This window comes from Stenella coeruleoalba (assembly GCF_951394435.1).
Source record: "Stenella coeruleoalba genome assembly, chromosome: 8".
Classification (NCBI taxonomy): Eukaryota; Metazoa; Chordata; class Mammalia; order Artiodactyla; family Delphinidae; genus Stenella; species Stenella coeruleoalba.
The window spans coordinates 5,250,705-5,274,832 of record NC_137154.1 but is presented as its reverse complement, the minus strand read 5'-3'; the positions used below and the strand labels follow the sequence as shown (position 1 = coordinate 5,274,832).

Sequence of the window (24,128 nt, the reverse complement as noted above, 5' to 3'; positions counted from 1 at the left end):
GCGACATGCGGAATCTTAGTTCCCCAACCAGGGATCAAACCCGCGCCCCTTGCAGTGGAAGCATGGAGTCTTAACTACTGGACTGCCAGGGAAGTCCCTGTCCAGGGGCTTTGGAGCCCCTGCCTGTCCCTCTACCATCCTGACCGGGTTCTGAGTCCCACTTTGGCCTCTGCTCACCCCCTCCTGTCAGCCTTTCACAGCGCCCTCATATCAGGTGTTCCTTTATGACCCCAGGACCACCCTGCCCACTCCTTCTTGCTGGCCTAGTGTCCTGGGGTGGGGGTGGGAGGAGGAATCACCCCATATTGTTGTTTTTCTTAATGACCCACTCTGGACTGTGGCCTGTTCCCAGGGTGGAACCAGCATCTAAGGGACCCTGGGACCACCCCCAAGCCTGGGGACAGCAGCATGCCATGATTGCTGGACAAGGAGAGGCTGCTGTCGCAAAAACTGTGACTGTGACAGAGCCCTGGGAAGCTCGGAGGTGTGTGGCCGGGGCACCTCTGCAGCCAGGGCCTCTGCCCAATGCTGGCTTAACTTACATGAGGGTGTGGACTCTACTATGTCTGGGGTGGGGGCCCCTGGGCCCCAGACACATATGATCTCATTTAACACTCACACCAACTGTAAGAGGTAAGTGGGAACCCCATTCTACAAGATAAGGCTCAGAGAAGTTAAGGGACATGCCCAAAGGCACCCAGTAACAATATGGCCAGGGACTGACGCAAACCCAAGCTTTCTAGGTGACGGAGCTACTGCAGGGACAGGTAGGGTTCTGTGTGAGCCAGATGAGGGCCACTGTCACTCAGCTCTGCCCTGCTTTACCGTATAAACTCAGTTCAGCCCTATCCTGGCTCTAAATCTGTTTTCCCATGTGTCAGATGAAGAGACCAGATTTAGATTCTGCCCGCCCTGACCTCTCTCTGGGAGATTAGAGCAGGAATGACGATGTGGCCAGCATGAGCACAACCCCCTCCTGTGCCCAGAGCAGACATCACTAATCAACCATTGCACTCCTTCCTATAGATTCCACACACACCATCAGAGTCCTTGTAAATAACGCACTTCAGGCCAACACCAGCGACTGGCCAGACCTGAGTTCAAGATCAGATCACTTCAGGTGAGACAAACCCAGCTCCCCAAACCAGGTGTGACTGGAGCTGTTAGAAATCACTCTGTATTTTGGGAGCTTATTTATAGATCTGACGTGAGGGAGTCTTTTCTAACCACCAGAGCTGCCCAACCTTGGGGGTAAGTTCTCTGTCATCAGATATGTTCAAGCAGAGGGTCAACAAATCTGTCAGGAGGCTGCAGAGAGGACTTTGGCCCTGAAAAGGGCTGGACTAATGTCCCAGAGGTCCTGCCCAGCCAGGGGTCTGTTCAGACAAGGCCCCAGGAGCAGGATCTTTGTGTTCCTGGACAGGACACCAGCCTTTGGGGGGCCACTGAGCACCTGGGCAACAGCAGGACAGGGGGGTCGTGGGGATGGGGCACTGGAGATGGACAGGGTGCTCACAGAAGGAGGCAGCGCTGGTTGCCCAAGGCCCAGCTGAGCAGCTGCTGTGTGCAGGCAGAAAAGGGCGAGTAGAGGATGTCCTTGAGCTTCTCCAGGCCCGAGGGGGAGAGCAGGCAGGCGCGGTGGTGGGAGAAGGCATCGAAGGAGAACTTGCTGTGGTAGCTGCCATTCCGCTGTTGTCTGCATGGGCACGGAAGTGAGGGCCGTTCAGCAGCAGCCCACCGCCCAGCAGGGAGCTCAGGGAAAGCCAGGCCATTCTAAGAGCCATTTGCAGATAAGGAAACTGAGGCCTTGAGAGGCCTGGGGCCTGGATCAACAGTGAGGGAAGGCAAAACTGGGCCTTCCTGGGTCTGGGGTGCCAACCTGAGCTTCCCAGGGAGTTGGGGCTGGAGGGTGAAGGAGGGCAGGGCTCAACGACTCCCCCTAGTGGCAGGGACGGCAGAGTCGGGTAGATGAAGCCCTCCTTGCCTCCAAAGGGGCCACTGCTGATCCGGTGAGTGTCGCCCCTCTGAGCTCACAGAGGGGAGTCCGTGGCCCTGAGAAGCGGCACCCAGAGTCACAGCAGCAGCAGTGCACAGGCTCCATGGCGGCCAGCCTGGCTCTGCCTGCCGGGTCCCACCTTGGCTCTGCCCCCTCCCCCTTCAGGGGCTCTGCTCGCCCACACAGAACTTTTGCACGACTGAGGACAAGAGGGCCGCCCCGGGGCAGGACAGATAGAGAGGGCACCTCGTCGTCCGGGCGGGAGCTGCCCCGGCCAGGGCAGACAGTTGGCCAGCCACGTGTTGCCAGCTTCTTGACGCTGCTCCCCGTCTCTGCCAGGCACCTGTGTGCAGGGAGCCGTTGTCCAGTGGCCTGGATTATAGCCACACTGGAGGCACCTGCTGCCCTAACCCTCACAAGTGGGCCGGGAAAGGGGAGGTGACCGGTCTCACCCTTTTGGGCCCCTCTGTTGTTCCCACCTCTGTCCAGCCCCACCTGGCTGCTGTTGGAGAAGGCGTACAGGGCCAGGGGCTTCTCCCGACAGCGGATGAACTCGATGGCCTCGTCCAGGCTCCTCACGTTCATGATGGGCAGGATGGGCCCGAAGATCTCCTCCCGCATCACCGGCTCCGTCTCCTGCACGCCCACCAGCACCGTCGGAGCTGCCCGGGCACAGGGCACGGCTCAGCCCCAGGGGTGGGGCCTCGGGCAGGCAGGGCCCAGGGACCCAGGGCTCCAGGCTCAGGGATGTTCTGGGGAAGGTGATCTCCCCACAGCCCCCGGGAAGTGACCTTGAGGGGCTCCCCAGCCTGACCGGGGCCCGTGGGGCCCAGAGAGCCCCTCAGCCTTGGTCTTACAGTCAGAGGGTGACCGGACCTGAGGTCCCGGGTCCCAGCCTGCTGGGGAGCCGCGTCACCCTCTGAGCCGTTCGGCCCGGGAGACTGGGGCTGCTTTGTTCACAGCGTAGCGGGTGCTCAGGACGGGCTGTTGAAATTCAGAACCAGGAATCGTGGGCTCATAGGACCTGGGGTCACGGCCCCGTGGAGCAGCAGATCTTGGGGCTGAAGTTTGGAACCTGAGCCCTAGAACTCCGGGGTCTGAGCTTGGAGAATCCAGAGCCTGGGCCAGAGGGCTGAGTCGTGGGGTCACAGGCTCGGACACGGCAACGCGGAACACTGGTGTCACAGAATCGTGGCACCAGAGCCGTGGACCAGGCTGGGCTCTAGCAGTGGGGTCGGGGAGCCTCAGGGCCCGAGGTTACAGGCTGGGCCCAGACTCGGGGCCCAGCTGTGGCCCCTAGCGTGGGGGGGCCTTAGCTGGGGTGGGCTGGGAGCCGGGCACAGTGGCAGGGAGGGCGGGACTCACCGATGTAGCGATCGCTTTCATCAGTCTGGCCCCCGATGGCCACGTGGCCACAGCTCAGCAGGCCCCGGAGCCGCTGGAAATTCTTCTCACTGATGATGCGGCCCAGGTCTGGGGAGCTCTGGGGGTCTTCGCCATAGAAACGGGCGATGGCACTCTGCAGGGCGGGCAGCAGTCGAGCCTGCATTTCGGGGCTGCACAGGATATAGTTGGGGGCCACGCAGGTCTGGCCGGAGTTGAAATAGCGGAAGAAGGCCACGTGGTTGGCCACGGTCTGGGGGTCGCAGTTGTCGTCCACGTAGCAGGGGTTCTTGCCCCCCAGCTCCAGCGTGACGGGCGTCAGGTGCTTGGCGGCAGCAGCCATGACGACCTTGCCGACTCGGGGGCCCCCTGGGGACATGAGAGTTGACCCCAAGCCTCAACTGCCCTTGGCCAGATGGTTCAGACACCACCTTCCCAGCCCATCCTGGCTCACCCACTGGGTTATGCCCCCTGCCCTGCTGCACCCGGATCCCACCGTGCCAGGCCCACCTGCCTGGGTTGATTGCCACCTGGGACGCTTCACCCCACTGGCCACCACTTCCTCCTTCCACGGCCTTCTCCATCCCGTTCTCAATGTCCCTCTCCCCCAGGACACTGGTCGGGGCCACCCTCACTTGTGAAGAGGATGTAGTCAAACTTGTGCTCCAGCAGCTGCCTCGTCTCCTCGGGCCCGCCCAGCACCACGGCAAAGCAGCTCTGCAAGGGGGGACAGACGGCTCAGGGGACACTGCAGGACCTCCTACCGGCAGGGGTGCGGGTGTGGGACGCAGATGCTGAAGGAGCAGGCCCACCCTCACCTGGGCCAGGTATCGGGGCAGCACCTCGGCCAGGACCTTCTCAGTGCTCTCGCTGACCTCTGAGGGTTTCAGCAGCGCGCAGTTCCCTGAGGGGCGGGGTGGGGTGGGGAGAGGAGAGGGGGTGGGGCAGGGCAGGGCGGGGCGGAGCGGGGAGAGGGGGTGGCCAGTTGTAGCCACTCCCCGTCTCCATTCAGTCCTCACACCTGCAGGGCAGGTGCCGGCCTTACTCCACCTTCAGGGGAAGAATATGGTACAGAGTTGCCCTGCCGGCCCCAAGGTCACACAGCCTGGGGATGGTGGGCCAGATGGGAACCAGGCCTTCTTAGCCACCTGGTGCCCCTCTTTCCTGTCTCTGTGGGCGGCTGTGAGGCCACGAGGCTGGGGGGACTGGCAGGGGGCAGGAGGGAGGAGGCTCTCTATCACCTGCCGCGAGGGCGCCCACCAGGGGCACCAGGGATAGGTACGGGGGTAGTTCCAGGGGGCGATGATGAGCCCCGGGCCCAAGGGCTCCTTCCGGATGAAGGCCGAGTCCAGCGGCATGAGCTGGGGTTTGGGACAGTGAGGCCCCACCGAGGATCACCCCAAAGCCCACTCCCCCAGAGTCCTCGAGCTGCCTGTGCAGTGGAGTCCCCACAAGGAGACAGAGGTCCCGAGAAAGTCAGCGACTCTCCCTGGGCCTGGGCCGAGCTGCCCTGGAATTGCCCCTGCCTGGCCCGTGGGCTCACCCTGGCGGGGCGTCCATGGGAAGGCCTGCGGCAGGGCTGACTGCGGCCTTGGAGCCCATCCGGGCTGTGGCCTGACGTCCAAGGGAGCCCCAGTGGGGCTGAGAGTGGAGAGGGATGGGGTATGGGGGTGGGAAGAAGGAGCCCAGCAGGGTCTCTGGGGGGGAACTGCCTGGACCTTGAGCAAGGAAGTGCTCTGAGCACCCCAGCTGGGGCCACGAAACCATACCATTGCCTGTGCGTCTGCGTCTCTGTCTGTCTGTCTGTCTCTCTGCGTCTCTGTCTCTCTTTCTCTGTGTGTGGATGTGAGTCGTCCTCAGAGTCCAGCAGCATCCCACAGGCCTGAGCCCAGGACCTCTGCCTCAGAGCGTTGGCCATGGAGTGAGATGGGTCTCAACGTCCCCCGTGGGCACCCTGCGGGCCGGGGGCCCCATCGGCACCTCCCCCTCCTCCTGTCTGAACCTCAGTCTCCTCATCTGGGAAGTGGGGACAGCACTCCTCCATGGGCGTGTACAGCACAGGCCTGGCCACTGAGCTTATTATTCTTAGGAACCATAAGACGGGGAAAGCACTGGTGCCCGGCTCAGGGGGCCACCCAAGCTGAGGAGTATGGGGAGATAGGAACAGAGACTGGGCATGTTCCTGGGCAACACCTGCAGAACGACCTCCCTCCGCCTGGCAGTGAGGCCCTCATTCCCGGCACTGTCCATCCCCTCCCCCCATCCCACGGCCTGGGGGAGGACGTGGCCCACAGTAGGTGTTCAGTAAGGACTTGTCCACCATGTCTTGGGCTGGAATGGGCCCCAAGCTGTGCCCACCCACTGCCGGGCCCAGGGGTGGCCCCACCTAGACCCCTGCCCCAGATTGCAGAGGGGCAGAGAGAAGTCAGTCCTAGGCCCAGGCTCCGGGCCAAGAGGGGCAGGGGGCCGTTTCCTCCCGAGTGCGTCCTGGAGGAGCTGGGCCTGGCTGGGGCTGCTTTGGGCCCAACTCTGACCACTGGCAGCGCCCACCCTCAGTCCAGGGTTGCCTGGGGCCCCTTCAGGCCTGCAAGTTGCAGGGCTGACCCAGAGCTCTGCCTGCAGTGCCAGCATCACCTCTCTCACCTGGCTTTCCGGGCTGGGGTCAAGTGGCTCGTGGTCCGATCAGCCCTGCTCTGACTTTGTCCATGGCTCCCTAGAGCCTCTCTAGGGCTGAATCAAGGCCCAGAGTGGAGGAGTCTGGGGTGAGCTATGGCATCCAGGTGTCCTGAGGTCTGTCGAGGGACCCTGGCCCCAGCTCAATCATACGTTTCCCAGGTGAGGCAAGCAGGGCAGGGGTTCCCTGACTTTCTCCACTGTCACTGTCTGTGTCCTCACTGTGCACACCTGGAGTGCCTGGGGACAGCCTCAGGCTTAGCTTGTGCATGGCCGAATCCCAGCCCCACCATTGCCCAGTCAAATGAGGAGGCAGACGGCTGAATGGGGCTGAGGTCGGCCGCATCCCCAGGGGCCCTGGAGCGGGATGGCTGCCCCTTGCTCCTTATCCCAGGTGATCGTTGAGGTGGGGCTGACTAGGGGCCCTGGCTGCTGACCAGGCAGGGCCTGGCTGGACCTGGGCCACAGAGGTGACCACGGCAGACCTAACCAGCCTGTGCAGAGCTCACGGTCTAGACGTGGAACAATAATGACACTGAAAACAAGATAATTATAAACATGAGCTGGTGGGGTTTCCTTGGTGGTCCAGTGGTTAAGACTCCGTGCTACCAGTGCAGGGGGGCGGGTTCGCTCCTTGGTCAGGGAATTAGATCCCTCACGCTGCCACTAAAAGATTTCCGCGTGCAGCAACTAAGACCTGGCGCAGCCAAATAAATAAATACTAAAAACAAAACAAAACAAAAACAAATAAATGAATTGGTGCCGCAGGCCCTGGGAGAGGCCGGCTGGAGACCCAGCAGAGGCCCCGACTGCAGTGGGAAAGGGGCAGGGCAGGGCCCTCGGAGGGCAGGTGTCGGGACAGAGGGGCCGGCACATGCAAAGGCCCTGTGGGGGCAGATTTAGAAAAACAAGATGCAACTGGGCAGGTCAGCAGCCTGACAGGACCTTCACATAGGGATTTGGGACCTATTCTGTGGGCACGAGAACACAGGCGGGAGGGGAAGCAGAGCTGGCGCCTGGGGCCCAGTGCTCAGTGTGCATCGTCTCATTTAAGCCTCAAAGGTCTTTTTGTTACCTCGTTGTAAGGAAGAGCAACCCGAGGCTCTGAGAGGTGATCCGATTTGCCCTCCTCACAGCTGCTACGTGGTGGCTTCAGTCCCAGGTCTGGTGGCCCTGCAGCACCTCCTCACCAGCATCAATATGTGCCCTGCACTTTTTTTGACTTCTCAGCATCTTTCTGCAGCTTCCAAATTTTCTACAGTGAGCATCCAATGCTTCCAGAATCAGAAATGAACAGTGAGTGTTGCTTCTACAACCTCCCAAGAAGCTTCCCTCGTCCCAACTCCCCGGCACGTCCCAATCACAGCCCGGGCCACGCCTGGCTGGCCCCCGTCTGTCCACACGCCACCTCCTCCCCCAGCCTGGGGAGCCTCTCGAGGGAGGACAGGGTCTGCCTCTACCCCCGGGGCCAGGCCAGCAGAGGCCAGGGATGGAGGGTTCCTCCGAGGGTACTCCTGGTTGTCACAGGGGTTGCGGGGGGGCGGGGGGAGTGAGGCTTAGACAGCATGACGGGCCGGAGGTCACGTACACAGCTGGGGCAGGGCAGCACCCACCTCCCTGTGCTGAGCCAGGCCCCAGGACCATGGCCCCCCACCCTGTGGACTCACATCCCATTCATCTCCCCGCACCTCGTGCTGCTGGCCCTCACCCCGGGACCCCAGGTACCCCGCAGGTGTGGGCTCCGACCCTGGACCCTTTTGCTGAGCCTTTGCTCTCTGCCTGACATGCTGCCTTCACATGTGCTGACTCTGCTCCTGGCCCATCTCACCCCTGCCTCTGCTGACGGCCAATCCTCCCAGGAGCCTGCGCAGCCCCCCACCAGATGTCGCGGGCCCACGTCTGGCAGTGGCGTGGCACCCGGGCTGACCTCACCGAAGCTCCAGCTAGTCTGGCCTCCTCCTGGTTTATACATCGGCACCTCCGGCAGCTGCCTCACCTGACCTGGCACAGCTGGCCTGGGAACAGGTCTGGCAACTCCAGGCTGCTCTGTGATCACTGGGGAGGGCCTGGCAGAAAGTTACCTGATAAGGAGAAAGGTTACAGGATGAAAATATCCGTGGGACCCTGGCAGCCTCCTCCAGGACGCCCTCAGCCTGCACCCTCAGCGGCCCACCGAAGCCCCTGCACCAGGTCCTCAAGTCTATGCCCCCATCCCCACCCTGCAGGGCTCCTTCATTTGCATGCTCCTAATGTGCCCGACTGGCATCCTTGGGGCAGAGGGAGGGGCCCTGGCAGCTGCAGAGAGAGCCTGGACAGGCTGGGGAACCTGTGGCTGCAGAGCGGCACACCTCATTCCTTTTTTCCCTTATTCTTCTGTTTACTGTGTGACCCTAGGCAAGTTACTTAACCTCCCTGAGCCTCCCTGGGGTAACATTTGCACTTAATTGTCGTGGTTCTTGAGAGGATCACATGAGAAGATGAAAGAATAGACAAGACATTTCATAGCTCCTGGCGCAAAATCGGGCGCTCTTAAGTGTTGGCTACTAATGTTTCCACGAGCCTTTCTTGAGCACCTGCTAGGTTCTGGGAAGCAGCAGAATGGGCTCAGGCCCCACCGCTATCCCTCATGTATGGTCTGACCCTGTCCCCCCAGCAACCCCCAGCCTGTCCCAAGGGACCAAAACACCCGCGGCCAAGGGCTGTGGAGAGCTGTTCCAGGCAGAGCGTGAGAACCCCCTGGCATCGTGGGCATCATCCCTGGCTGTGACTGGAACCAGGCTAGCGGGAGCCACACAAGACACCAGAAGGGAAGCCAGGGCTGGCAAGTCCAGTCTAAGAGCAGGGCGCGGGGGCTAGAGACCGACGAGGCCCACCTCCCTGGAACCATCGGATTATGCACTTCAAAGGGGTGAATTGTATCTCAGTAAACCTGTTAAAACAAACTAGGGAATCCCCTGGCGGTCCAGCGGTTAGGACTCTGCGCTTTCACTGCCGAGGGCGTGGGTTCAGTCCCTGGTCGGGGAGATCCCGAAAGCCTCACCTCGGGGAGATCCCGAAAGCCTCACCTCGCGGCCAAAAAACAAACAAACAAACAAAAAAACGAAACAAACTAAACTGAATGGAACCGGTAAGCAGCCTGAATAACCCGCAAGCCAATGAAAATATGTCCAAAAACCTCCAGAGCAATTGCGAAACGCAGAATAAAACGATTGTAAGATGCTTTGCAAACCCGTCGGATGAGTTTCCTGCGGCTGCCCTAACAAACGGCCGCAGGCCGCAACCGTGGAGGCTGGAAACGGTGGGGTTACTGTCTCCCAGTCCCGGAGGACAGAAGTCCGAAATCCAGGTGCTGCCAGGGCTGCACCCCTTCTGCAGGCTCCAGGGGAGGGTCCTCCCTGGCCCCTTTGGCTTCTGTGGCTGCTGGCGCTCCTCGGCTCCTAGCACAGCCCTCCCAGCTCTGCCTCTGTCCTCACATGGCCTTCGCCGTGTGTGTCGAATCTCCTTCTGCCTCTCTCTTATGGGGACACACCTCCTCAAAAACTCGAAAGGTCTCCAGACACTGCCAAGTGTCCCCAGGGGAATGACATCAGCCCGGTTGAGAGCCACCACCCTAGATGATTCTTGCAAGAGGTTCTGCTGCTCTAGGGAAGCAGAGAATGGGTGACGGCTGACAGGCGGGGTCGGGTAGCGAGTGGTGGTCCAGGGACACGCTGGGTGCTTACAGGATGATCCCCTTGATGGGGATGTCACCGGGGGTGGCGCGTGTGGATGTGGGGTGGGGCTTTGCAGAGTTGGGCGTGGGAGAATGAGGGGCGATTTCCTCTGGGGGTTTCTGTGTTTTCCAGGAAGTAACCACCAGCCAGGGTAGGGGAGTGAGGGATTTGCTGTGACAAATCTGAGGGCAGAGCAGCAGCCTCTGGTCTAGGCCATGACCTTCCAGTGAGATCTGACAGACTCCTGTGGTCTGAATGGTGTCTCTGCAAATTCATATGTTGAAGCCCTAACCCCCAGTGTGTGGTATTTAGAGCTGGGGTCTTTGGGAGGTGATTAAGGTTAGAGGAGGTCAGGAGGTGGGGCCCCTGTGATGAGATCGGTGCCCTAATAAGAAGAGACACTAGGGAGATTGCTGGCTCTCTCTGCCACGAGAGGCTATAGGGAGAAGGCAGCCACCTGCAAGCCAAGAAAAGAGCCCCCATGAGAAACCTAATCAGCTGGTACCTTGGTCTTGGACTTCCAGCCTCCAGAACTGCAAGAAAGAAATGTTTGTGGTATTTTGTTAGAACAGCCCAAGCTGCCTAAGATACGGACCTGGCATGATTCTCCACCTGGTGGGCGGGGCCTGGAGAAAGGGACCCTCTATTCCCTCAGGTAGGAGCAGGGAGAGAGCCAAGTTGCTGGGTGCCCTGTGAGGGGGATCCTTCTTGGGGGGAAAAATAATAGCAGTGCCCAGGACTCCAGGACCCCGGCCTCCTCAGTGGGACTCAACAGATTAATTCAGGGACCCTCGAACCTCCCTGGGGACCTGAAGATTCCAGGGGCTCACTCTGTGTTTCTGCCCCAGCAGGTGGCATCAGCGTTTTTAACCAGCTCCCAAATGATCTCAAGGTTCAGATGGATTTAGAAACTGCCACTGGATTCCCTGGGTGGAGCAGGTGGTTGCTCCCTGGTCATTCCTGGGAAAAGCTACCCAATAGGTTTGTGACAGATCTGGGGGCCCCTGGCAGCATCCCTCCGGGCCTCTTCCACGTGGAAGCTCTTCAGACAGGAACCAACCCTGTCCAGAAAGCCCAGAGCCTCAGTCTCCCCATCCATAGAATGGGGAAAAAGAAGCAAAAAAGTGACACCCATCTGACAAGGTTGCTGGGAGGTAGTTATCGGACCAGGTGGGATGCTTCCAGAAACTTCAAAGCACTGCAGGCAGTGAGAAGCCTAAGGGGTGGTGGGAGGGACAAAGGTTGATGTGTCCTTTCCAGCCCCAAGGACCCAGCCAGGTGAGGGTGTGGCAAGGAGCAGAGGCAGGGCCAGAGGAGCCTGCATGCCCCTCACACCACGGGGCAGAGGGGCAGCTGGGGAGCTGTGGTCCCAGGACGGGCTTGAATCTCAGTGTGGGAAAACCCCAGAACCACTCTGTTTTAGCACCGTGGACCCAGGGAAACGTGTAGTCTTGAGAGCTCAAGCTCTTCTTAGCCGCTCTAAACTTCAGAATATGGAGAACACTGGGATTTGGGACACACAGAATCCTCTTTTTTTCTTTATGCCTTACGCGATGTTTCAAGCACACAAAAACACACAGGATAGCATATAATCACCATGTACACACCACCCAGCTTCGTCAGACCTTTGCCTTACGTTTATCACCCTGTGAGTGGCATCGTGCTCTTGGTGTATATCTGCTATCATTGAACGTTACATAGGATTGCTTTGCATAGCTTAAACTTTAGACCACTGGTGTCATATTCTTATCTTTCTGCAATGTGCTCTGTTCCTCAACATTCTGTTTCTGAGGTTTTCCCACCGTGATCCGTACTTACTCATACTGTGGTTGAATAAACACACCACAGTCGACTTACCCATTCCGCTGCTGGTGGACATTTAGGAAGTGCTCCCTTTTTGTGGATTACAAACATTGCTGCCAGTAACATTGGGTCACGTCTCTTGGTGTGTATCTGGGAGTGAAACAGGTGATACGGTTCGTACATCTTCAACTTTCCCAGGATTGTGGATGCTGCCTCCAAAGAGACTAATTAAAAGTCCTGTTGACAATTGTATGACAGTCCCCTTGTTCCATATGGTCTCCAGCACTTGGTATGGTTGGACTTTTTATTTTTTGCCAATGGGTGTAGCAGGTTGAATGGTGCCACCCTTCCCCACGAAGGTATGTGCATGTCCTGGAACCTGGGAATATGATCTTATTTGGAAAAGTGGTCTTTCGAGATGTAATCAAGTTAAGGGTCTTGAGATGAGATCATCCCGGATTGTTCAGGAAAGCCCTAAATCCAATGAAAAGGGTCCTCATAAGAAAAAGGAAGAGAGAGATTTGAGACAGAAGAGAAGAAAGCCATGTGAACACGAGGCGGAGACTGGAGTGATGCCGCCACACGCCAAGGAATGCCTGGAACCCTCAGAAGCCGGAAGAGGTGGGAAGGATCCTCCCCTAGAGGCTTCGGAGGGAGCACGGCCCTGTGACACCTTGATTTCAGACTTCTGCCCTCCAAAACTGTGAAAGAATAAACATCTGGTTTTTAAGCCACCAAGCTTGTGTAATTTGTTACGGCCGTCTTAGGAAATTGATCCAATAGATGTGCAAAGGCATTTACAATTGTTTTACTTTACGTTCTCCCAGTTGCTCTCGAGGCTGACCATATTGTCATTGGCGTGTGGGCCATTCAGGCTTCCTGTCAGTTCAGTTTTTTGCTCAGTTTCCTATTGTTTTATTTTTCTTTTGTCTTACTGGTTTGTAGGAATTATCTATATATTCGCAACAGTAATCCTTTGCCAAGCATCTTTTTAAAATTAATTCACTTTATTTTCTAGAGTAGTTTTAGGTTTACAGCAAAATTGAGCAAAAAATAAAGAGAGTTCCCTTTGTCCCCCCTCCACACACACCGTCAGCATCCTCCACCAGAGGGGTACATTTGTTACAACCAACAAACCTCCCCTGACACACCATCATCCCCCAAACATGAACGTTGTCCAGACCACAAAAGTGACTAAGCGTTCCACTATCCTGGCTAGTATGGGTAACTGCTGGACCAATTACAGCTTTACCCTCATTCTAGTCTATACTCTCTACAGATAAGATTTATTCAGATACCCAACCATAGAAATAGCCCTGCTTCTTGTGTTTTTTTAAATTAATTAATTAATTAACTTTTGGCTGCATTGGGTCTTCTTTGCTGCGTGCACACTTTCTCTAGTTGCAGCGAGTGGGGACCATCTTCATTGTGGTGCACAAGCTTCTCACTGTGGTGGCTTCTCTTATTGCGGAGCACGGGCTCTAGGCGCATGGGCATCAGTAGCTGTGACATGTGGGCTCAGTAGCTGTGGCTCGCAGGTTCTAGAGCTCAGGCTCAGTAGTTGTGGTGCATGGGTTTAGTTGCTCCATGGCATGTGGGATCTTCCCGGACCAGGGCTCGAACCCGTGTCCCCTGCATTGGCAGGCAGATTCTCAACAACTGCGCCACCAGGGAAGTCCCAGCCACCGCAATAAGAAGCCCGCGCACCATAACAAGGAGTGGCCTCCACTCTCTGCAACTAGAGAAAGCCCACGCACAGCAACGAAGACCCAACGCAGCCAAAAATAAATAACAAGTAAAATAAATATTAAAAAAAAAAAGAAATGTCCCTGATGGCTGCAGCCTCTGCTGTGTTTTGAATGATGAACTTCTTTTTTCAAATGTTTATTTATTTACTTTTTGGCTGCATTGGGTCTTCATTGCTACGCGTGGTCCTTCTCTAGTGGTGGCGAGCAGGGGCTACTCTTCGTTGCGGTGCGTGGGCTTCTCATTGTGGCGGCTTCTCTTGTTGCGGAACACAGGCTTTAGGCGTGCGGGCTTCAGCAGTTGTGGCACTGGGGCTTAGTAGTTGTGGCACGGGGGCTCTAGAGCACAGACTCAGTAGTTGTGGCACACGGGCTTAGTTGCTCCGTGGCATGTGGGATCTTCCCGGACCGGGGCTCGAACCCATGTCCCCTGCATTGGCAGGCAGATTCTTAACCACTGCGCCACCAGGAAGTCCCTGAATAATGAACTTCTTAATGGATTTGCCCTTGGGCACACACTGGGCACAGTTGGTGCAACGAGTAGGCTGCATGTTGCCACAGCCCTTTTAGGCACAACTATTGTTCCTTCTTTTCCTGGTCATCTTGGAAGCAGGACCCGAGAGCTGGAAAACTGAATAATTTTTAATATGGCAATACTCCCCAAAGCGATCTATGATACAATGCAATCTCTATCAAAACTGCAATGTTTTGCAGAAATGGAAAAGCCAATCCTCATACATGATTGCAAGGGGCTCCAAATAGCCAAAAATATACTTAAAAAGAAAACCAAAGAGGACTTACATTTCCTGATTTCTCAACTTACTTCAAGTTATAGTAATCAAAAACAGTTTGGGGGCTTCCCTGGTGGCGCAGTGGTTGAGAGTCCGCCTGCCGATGCAGGGGACGCGGGTTCGTGCCCCAATCCGGGAAGATCCCACATGCCGCGGAGCGGCTGGGCCCGTGAGCCATGGCCGCTGAGCCTGCGCGTCCAGAGCCTGTGCTCCGCAACGGGAGAGGCCACAACAGTGAGAGGCCCGCGTACCGCAAAAAAAAAAACAAAACAGTTTGGTTCTGGCTTAAGGACAGACATATAGACCAATAGAATAGCACCGAGAGACTAAAAATAAACCCAAACATCTATGAGCAATCGATTGCCAACTAGGTGCCAATATCACTCAGTAGGGAAAGAATAGTCTCTTCAACAAATGGTGCTGGGTTACCAGGACAACCACAGGCCAAAGAAGCTGAATACCTACCTCACTCCACGTATAAAAATTAACTCAAAATGTATCAACAACCTAGTATGGGAGCTAAAACAATAAAACTCTTAGAAGAAAACAGGGATGGGGGGACTCCCCTGGTGGTCCAGTGGTAAAGAATCTGCCTTCCAATGCAGGGGACGCAGGTTCCCTGGTCGGGGAACTAAGATCCCACGTGCCGCAGGTCAACTAAGCCTGCACGCCGCAACTACTGAGCCCACGTGCCTCAGCTAGAGAAAGAAAACCCCACACGCCACAACTAGAGAGAAGCCCGCACACTGCAGAGAAGATCCCGGGTGCTGCAACTAAGACCCAACGCAGCCAAAAATAAAAATAATAAATACATAAATAAATTAATTAATAAAATAATAAGAGAAAATAAAACTTCTAAAAAAGAGAGAGAGAATACAGTGGGAAATATATTGCACTCTACTTAAAAAAAAGAAAACATAGGGGTGAATCTTCATGACCTTGGATTTGACAATGGATTCTTAAATTTGACACCAAAAGCACAAATAACAAAAGAGCAAATAGACAAATTGGGCTTCACAAAAATTTAAAACTTTTGTGCATCAAAGGACATTATTAAGAAAGGGAAAAGACAACCTACAGAATGGGAGAAAATATTTGCAATTCCTATATCTGGTAAGGGTTCTATATCTAGAATATATGAAGAACTCTCACAAGTCAGCAACAAAAAGGCAAACAACCCAATTTAAATATGGACAAAGTACTTGAATAGACATTTCTCCAAAGAAGATGTACAAATGACCAAAAAGCATATGGAAAGACGTCTAACCTCATCGATCATTATGGAAATGCAAATCAAAACCACAATAAGATACCACTTCACCCCCATTAGGATAGCTCTAATGAGATGACAACAATAAAACCCCATAAAAACAGAAAATAACAAGTCTTGGTTGGGATGTATAGACATTAGAATCTTCATACATCGCTGGTGAGAATATAAAACGGTGCGTCTGCTTTGGAAAACAGTTTGCAAGTTTCTCAAAAAGTTTAACATAGATACCACACGACTAAGCAATTCCACTCCTAGGTGTATACCCCCCAACACTGAAAACAGGTGTTCAAACAAATATTTGTTCATAAATGTTCATGGAAGCATTATTCACAGCAGCCAAAATATGGAAACAACCCAAATGTCCATCAATGGATGAATGGATAAACCAAATATGGTATAGCCATACAATAGAATATTATTCTGCCATAGAAAGGAATGAAGTTTTGCTGTGAACTTAAAACTGCGATAAAAAATAAAGTCTATTTTTTTTAAATGAAGTAGTGATACATGTGCTACGATATGGGCGAAACTTGAAAACATTATGTTAAGTGGAAAAAAAACAGATACCAAACATACTGCATGCTTCCTTTTACATGAAATGTCTAGAATAGGCAAAGCCATAGAGACAGAAAGCAGGCTGTTGGCTGCCAAGGTCTGGGGACAGGAAAAATGGGGAGTGATTGCTGAGTGGGTACAGGCTGTTCATCTAGTGGTGACAAAAATGTTTTGAAACTAGAGAGGGGTATGAATTGCATAATTTCACAAATGCAGAAAATGCCACTGAATTGCAACTTCAAAATGGTGAGTCGCGTGTTATTTGAATTTTGTTTCCATGAAACTAAAAGACTATTGTTCCATCGGCTCATGCTCTTTCTGCCGCTTCTCTTGTTTACTCCCGTCTGAGCCCTGAGATGCCTGGAATTCTGGCTGATGCCTTGACTGCAGTCTTATAACCTCAGTGCAGGATAACTGCCATAGACATTCCCGTTAAAAGAGGGAGAAAATGTGAGGCACGGGGGACCAGACTGGTCCAGAGCAATTCTTTTTTTTTTTTAATATTTATTTATTATTTATATTTATTTATTTATTTTGGCTGTGCCGGGTCTTAGTTGTGGCATGCAGGATATTTAGTTGAGGCGTGCAGACTTCTTCGTTGTGGCATGCATGCAGAATCTAGTTCCCCCACCAGGGATCGAAACCGGGACCCCTGCATTGGGATCATGGAGTCTTACTCACTAGACCGCCAGGAAGTCCCATGGTCCAAAGCAATTCTGCAATCCAGCCAGGAACATGCTGGAAGTTCTTTGATCAGCTTCCAAGGTTTGGGAAGAATTCTCCATGGCTCTTGGCTCTGCTCTCTGGGTCCTGGTCGTCTGAATCCTTCCTTTTTCATGAAAGGAAGCATGTGTTTGCAGCTGAGTGGTTTTCTCAGCCTACTTCCTGCCGGTAGAATTTGATGGATTCGGCAGCTGGCGAATTTTCTCGCCAAGCTGGCGAAATTTCTCAAAAACTTTGTGGGAATTCTGTGACTCTCACTGAAGTTCAGTCCATGTGATGAAAGGTACACCCACAGTTCTTTCTGAGGTAAGTCCTTCTCTGTGTGGAGCTCCAGCAGAGAGGGCTAAGGGATTACCCTGTTAACCTTCTTGGAGGCCCCACTGTTCAATCGGGGCTCTCCCGTGTGGCACACCGTCACCCTCAGCAATTTGCATTCACCTTGGACCAGGCACGGTACACCTGTGTTCCACTCCCCAGGATACCTGAAGAGCCCAGCTGTGGCATGAAATCCACGCAGACAGACCCTCGGTCACATGTAGTTGTCCGCAGAATCCAAGTGTGACATTTTATTGACAACACTTTCCACAGAAGTGTCCAAATGCTTTTTTTTTTTTTTTTCTGGCTGCGCTGTGTGGCTTGCAGGATCGTAGTTCCCTGACCAGAGATTGAACCAAAGCCCTCAGCAGTGAAAGCGTGGAGTCTTAACTACTGGGCCACCAGGGAGTTCCCCCAAATGCTTATTAAAGAGTTTTCTAATAATATTTCTTAGGCCTACTTGGATTTTTTTTTTTCCTACTTGGATTTTTGAGGTGACATATTCCCATTTACAAATTTCATGAAAATTATTTATACAAGCAGGATACAAGATTCATGATACAGATTCAGAAATCTGTTGCTTTTCTATACACTAATAATGAAACATCAGAAAGAGAAAGTTAAAAAAAAATCCCATGTAAAATCACATCAAAGAGAATAAAATACCCAGGAATAAACTTAACCAAGGAAGTGAAAGAACTGTACACTGAAAACTATAAAGCACTGATGAAGGAAATTGAAGATGACTCAAAGAAATGGAAAGATATCCCTTGCTCTTGGATTGGAAGAATCAATATTATTAACATGGCCACACTACCCAAAGCAATCTACAGACTTAATGCAATCCTTATCAAAATACCCAAGACATTTTTCACAGAACTAGAACAAATAATCCTAACGTTTATATGGAACCACAAAACACCATGAGTTGCCAAAGCAATCCTGAGAAAAAAGAACACAGCTGAAGGTATAACCCGCCCAGGCTTCAGACTATACTACAAAGCGACAGAAATCAAAACAGCATGGTGGGACTTCCCTGGTGGCGCAGTGGTTAAGAATCCATCTGCCAATGCAGGAGACACAGGTTTGAGCCCTGGTCCGGGAAGATCCCACATGCCGCGGAGCAACTAAGCCCATGTGCCACAACTACTGAGCCTGTGCTCTAGAGCCTGCGAGCCACAGCTACGGAGACCGCATGCCACAACTACTGAAGCCTGTGCGCCTAGAGCCTGTGCTCCACAACAAGAGAAGCCACTGCAATGAGAAGCCCATGCACCGCGACAAAGACCAAATGCAGCCATAAATAAATAACTAAATAAATTTATTAAAAAAAAAAATAAACAGGGCTTCCCTGGTGGCACAGTGGTTAAGAATCCACCTGCCAGTGCAGGGGACACGGGTTCGAGCCCTGGTCGGGGAGAATCCCACATGGTGCGGAGCAACCAGGCCCGTGCACCACACTACTGAGCTTGAGCTCTAGAGCCCGTGAGCCACAACTACTGGGCCCACGTGCCACAACTACTGAAGCCCACACACCTAGAGCCTGTGCTCCACAACAAGGGAAGCCACTGCAATGAGAAGCCCATGCACTGCAACCAAGAGTAGCCCCTGCTTGCCACAACTGGAGAAAGCCCGGGCAGCAACAAAGACCCAACGCAGCCAAAAATAAATAAATTTAAAAAGAAAGATGTGGTGTATATATATATATATATATACATACAAGAATATGACTCGGCCATAAAAAAGAATGAACTACTGCCATTTGCAGCAACATGGATGGACTTGGTATTATGCTCAATGAAATAAGTCAAAGACAAATATTATATGATATCACACGTGGAATCTAAAAAATAATACAAACGAATGTATATGCAAAACAGACTCACAGACATAGAAAACACACTTGGGGTTACCAAAGAGGGAAGGCGGGGGGGCAAATTAAGGGTATGGGATTAATAGATACAAACTACTCTATACCAAGTAGATGAGCAGCAAAGATTTATTGTATAGCAAGGGAATTACATCCGTTAGCTTGTAATGACCTATAACGGAATATAATCTGCAAAAAATACTGAATCACTGTGCTTGTTCACCTGAAACTAATACAATATCATACATCAACTATACTTCAATTTTTAAAAAAGGAAAAAAGAAACCTAGTTATACAAGTTCTCAGAAGTCTGCTCGTCATAAATGGAGCCCACCTGGGCACAAGCCCTCAAGGTTCCATTGCGCCCCAGTGACCCGCACGTGTCCACACGGGCCACGCAGGCAGAGGCCTGAACCGCAGCTCATCTGAGTCTTGGCAGGAAGCTATAATCCACCAGGACTCCAGAGGGTGGGAGGCCTGTGGGAGCTGCTGCGAGGCCGTCTGCCTCTCGCCCACCTACCCACCTTGGAGGCTGTCCTGAGAGCTTCTTATCACCTCCAGTCTGATGAGGCCTGAGGCTTTCTGCTGCCCTCCTCAGAAGAAAGCACAGGATAAAAAGGCACTCAGCAGTGGTCTAGAATCAGCTCCCCAGCTGCAGGGTCTCCCACAGCAGCCTCGCAGTCTGGGCCCCTTGAGCTCGGAGCGAGTGACAAGGACCTCCAGGGGCTGGCACCTTGGGCTTATTCTCCTTTTCGCTGTCCATGGAAATAATATGCCTTGAATCTAAAAGTGGCTCATTGTGCCTTTACCAGCCAAACCAGTCGGGTTGACCTTGGCTTGGCCTTGTCTTGGGTATGAGCTTGACCAGCCGTACCATCACCTACAGGCAGACCTCGGAGACCCTGCAGGTTCTGTTCCACACCCCACAAGGAAGCAAGTATCGTAATAGAGCAAGTCTCGCAAGAAATTTTTTTGGTTCCCCAGCGCATATAAAACTTCTGTTTACATAACAGCTTGCTGGTTCTGACCTGATGACCTTTCAGACAGCTGCGCATATGTCTTAGGTCAGGAAGGTGGGCCACAGAAGCTTCCTTGCTACAGTAAAGACGACATCTTTAGGATAAAGCCAGACCTGGGTCATCTGGCAGAGTCTCGCCCCACCCCTTCCCCATCCCCACCCCCGCCCTTGGTCCCTTGCCCGAGACTATGATGCTGGGCGAGGCCACCCCTGTCCCAGAGTCGTTAACCACTTTGGGGTCCCCTAGGAATACGTGAGTAAACAATAAAGGGGCTCCCTGAGAGCGGCGGTTCCCTCTCTCGTGGGCCTTCCCTGATCAACACGGGGCAGCTCAGCTGGACGAAGCGGGTGCTACTGTTAGCACCGGAGCAGGACCCTGACCAGCCGGGGCCTCGTGCGCACTTCTCCTGACTCCTGGGCTGTGCTGATGGGTTGGCTGTCTCTAAAAGCAAAACCACAACATCTGTTGCCTCATAAGCTGTAATATCCAACACAAAAGGATTTGCCCGTGTGCCAAATTTTGAAACTTCAACAACTATCAGAAGGTCTCCCCTTCTCATAAAAGGCTCATAGCCTGAACAGTACCCTCAGGAAAATGTCCACGTTCACAAGCTTGCTCCGCATCCTGTAAGGGATGGAGACCAGACTGACCCTCTAAATATAAACCCGAAGACCCTCTAAATATCGACTTTCGCTTTCGGTATCCTGCTGACACCGATCAACCTAAGTTGCAGAATTTATCAAAAATACGGACTTCCCTGGCGGTCCAGTGGTTAGGAGTCCGAGCTTCCATTGCAGGGACACGGGTTCGATCCCTGGTCGGGGAACTAAGATCCCACAAGCTGTGCAGTGTGGCAAAAAAAAAAAAATTATCAAAAATATAAAATGCATAATTAACAATTCTAACGCAAATTTCTCACAGTACAGGTGAGAATCAAAATCAGCACATCATGAAGTGTCTTCCAGTAGGAGGTGCTCCCAAGTCCTGAATATGCAGATATTAAGCAAGCCCCCACACGCCTATTCCAAGTCCAGGCCTTCCACCTCCTCAGACCTTTAAACCCAGGCGGTTACACAAGAACCGCTGCTCAGCCTTCTGCCTATTCCTTCAGTACGTCTTGGGTGTGGGACGCTGCCACGCATCGGGGCACCCTGCTCATGTCTGAAATACTCAGTGGGCCATCTTTTGGTCTCAGAGCCCAGCCCCTCCCCCTGGGCGACTGCTTACTTTCTTGAGAGCTCAGCTATGTATTTGAAAATCAATTTGTTTCTGATCCAGGATCTCTAGGTGTTTCTAGCAGGAGACTTTTCAGGCTCTCTAACACGTCATTGAGGAGTTAAAGATAGTTAAAATCTTACACTGTAGAGTCTTGGAATCAGATAATTTTGAAATTACCCTGGTGCAAGGACTTCCCTGGTGGCGCAGTGGTTAAGACCCCACGCTCTCAATGCAGGGGGCCTGGGTTCGATCTCTGGTCAGGAAACTAGATCCCACGTGCATGCTGCAACTAAGAGTTCTCATGCCACAACTAAGGAGTTTGCATGCTGCAACTAAGACCCAGCACTACCAAATAAATAAATATTAAAAAAAAACCATTCAATACCAACATCGTGAATGTACTAACTGTCACAAAAGTGTTCACTTAAAAATAAAAAAAGATAAAATAACCCTGGGGAAGATTGACGAAATCACAGAAACTGAGACCATGACACAGAGTCTGATCTTCCACTTCGGAGTCCAGACCTCTGCCCGGTCGCCTTATCCAGAGGTGACAGAAACATCAATGTCATACTTTACAACCAGGCCTGGAGCTGCCAAGGGGCTCCATCATTCACATCTGATGGCTTAATTAGGCTTTCCAAAAGAACCGGCCTGCTGGGGCTTGCGGCGGTGACAGTTACCCTGCTTGTCCTGGGTGTGTGTGTGTGTGTTGCTTGTCATGGGTGTGGCCTGTTACGTGTGTCTGTCTGTGGGTCTTGTCCGTGTGCCAGGAGCAGCGAGAGGAGGTATGGAGTCTTCTGATGGGGAACTTACCTTGGTGTGAGGCATGTGATCGGAAGCCGCGCTCTCTCCGTGTGCCTGGGCCACGCTTTCATTTGCTCATCACCGGAAATGACTCTGAAATGAGACCAGTTGTAGAACCATCCTCATCCCCTCCCCCACCTTGCCCGGCATGCCCAGGGGCCCACACGCTTCCAAATGGCACCCTGCCCTGCATTCACAGGCCTATTGCCCAAGCATCTGGTTGCCCATCTCTGACCGGAATTTAGCTGGAATCCTGCCAGGAGAATGTTGCCACATCTGCCGTCAGAGAAGTTCCGTTCCATGCCAGAGGCGGGTGGGGAACGGGAAGGACAGAGTGCTGGTCACACCGCGTGACCAGTCTTGGTCTGTTTGTCACTGAAAGTCTGTGTATGAGGCAGGCAGTTTTCAGCCCTTCATCTGTCTGAGTCTAGAGACCACCTGGTAGGGAGGCTGGGGAGAGGAGACCTATGGCCTTCACGGTCCCCCATGACTGCAAGACCCCCGAATCTGCCGAAAACAACTTGGTATCTAGTTCATGTTGGTTCGCAGCAGACCCTGGGGGTTCCCTTCCCAGGCATCACAGACCATAGGTTTAATCACCTTCCCTAGGCTGGGTCCAAAAAGGATCCCGCCGGTTCTCTGGACAAGGTGGGGGGTGGAGGCACGGGGTCCAACAAGGGACTCACTGTAAGTTACTCTGCGCCAGCCCTGGGTTAACAAGAGCCAAACTTGCCCTGTTCATGGAACCCTCAGTGTCTCAGGAGTTTTTTCATGGTGCTCCTAGGCCAAAAGAAATATCTAACTGTTCTATTTGTGAGTTATTTTAGGTCCAACCAATAAGTACTTAGGCTCTAATAACTTAGTAGTCGCTTAGAAAATGTAACACACACCAAGAGAAAGAAAAACTGTGTTTATTTCATTCTTTAATAACCGCCACGACTTACTAATTGGCCGTGTGCACCGGGCCAGCTTCTCAAATCTTGGAATCAGACTGGAGACCCCAGGCCTCATTTCCTATTCCACAGTGATTTTCACTTTTTATCCCCAAAGCACAGGAAACCCAGCTTCTCGAAGACATGACATGAAAGGATCGTGGTGTGATCTAACAGTGAAACTGTGGACCACCTGAACCTATTAATTTGCTCAGAGTGGGAAGACGTCCAAATTTTAGAAAAGCTCCGATATCCTCTGTGCCCTTGTGAGTTTCCTGCAGGGCCTGGGGACCTTGGTGCCACCACAGATACACTTTACCGAGGAGGAAACTGTGGCTCAGATGGGCCGACCCCCTGCCTGAGGTCGCAGAGCCTGGCTCCGGGGCCCCCGCTGAGGCTGCTGGAACCAAACTCAAGAGGACTGTATGAGGCAGAGGAGAGAGGGGGCCGCCGTTTACAGGTGGAAGAATCTAGGAGACCTGACGCTGAAGTGGGTGTAGACCAGGGTCTGGCAGTCAGCCAGGGGTGGAGGGCGTGTGAGGAGTGAGGAATGGTGTGGCCCCCAGCTTTGGTGGTACAGATCTGGGGCGCAGTTGGGGGCTCCAGGACTCTCCTGTGGCCCCCTTGCCTGTCCTCACCCCACCGTTCAAAGCTCTTCACAGTGAGACCTCAGTTCCCTCTCCCCACGGTGGGGGGCGCCCTCGGGCTGTAGGGGTCGGACTCTACCCCCAGCCTCTGCATCCCTCACGGGCATCACAGCTGAGGCTGTAGCCCAGAGACATCAGTAGCCAAGTTTACCTGGGCTCAGACATCTATGCCCCAGGCCCACACTGGACACGGGGTGACCTGCACTCGCCTCAGAAGTGGACTTGGCCCCCAAAGGAGTCCCTTGGGGAGCTGTGGGCAGAAGCGTCCCAAGGGATAAAAAAAAAAAAAAAGGATGGGGGTGGGCATGAGGGCTGGGGACGCTTGAGGAGGGGGCAGCGGGACCTGGGTTTCTGGACTTCGTCCCATCCTCTAGACTGACGAGGGGCTGGCAGCCCCATCACACTCCGCTGCGGTCCCTACAGACCACCCAGAGCGACTTCTTTGTCCTGAGCTGATCGGGTGCGACTGGCAAAAGCCGGCTGGTGTGGGGAGGGGTGGTGCCTCCGGGAGCCAGGACAGCCTGGTGGGCGGGGCTTAAGGGACCACCCCGCCCCCCCACCCCCGGATCAAGGCAGACGGCCACAGCACCCAATGGGCAGGGTCAGCCAGGCACACACCCCGGGTGGTCAATGTCCTCCCACGGCAGGAGACTTCCGGATCAGGA

At 53.6% G+C, this 24,128-nt stretch overlaps 1 protein-coding gene across 1 annotated transcript; it reads right to left on the bottom strand.

Moving 5' to 3' along the window:
• Positions 1 to 1,395: 1,395 nt before the first annotated feature.
• On the bottom strand, positions 1,396 to 4,854 carry ALDH3B2 (aldehyde dehydrogenase 3 family member B2). Its single transcript, XM_079928344.1, is given in 9 exon segments — positions 1,396 to 1,696; positions 1,927 to 2,024; positions 2,136 to 2,339; positions 2,492 to 2,658; positions 3,362 to 3,748; positions 4,015 to 4,096; positions 4,198 to 4,283; positions 4,621 to 4,662; positions 4,665 to 4,854. Coding segments are annotated over 9 exon segments (1,323 nt in total). The 5' UTR covers positions 4,738 to 4,854; the 3' UTR covers positions 1,396 to 1,512.
• Between the last annotated feature and the right edge of the window lie 19,274 nt (positions 4,855 to 24,128).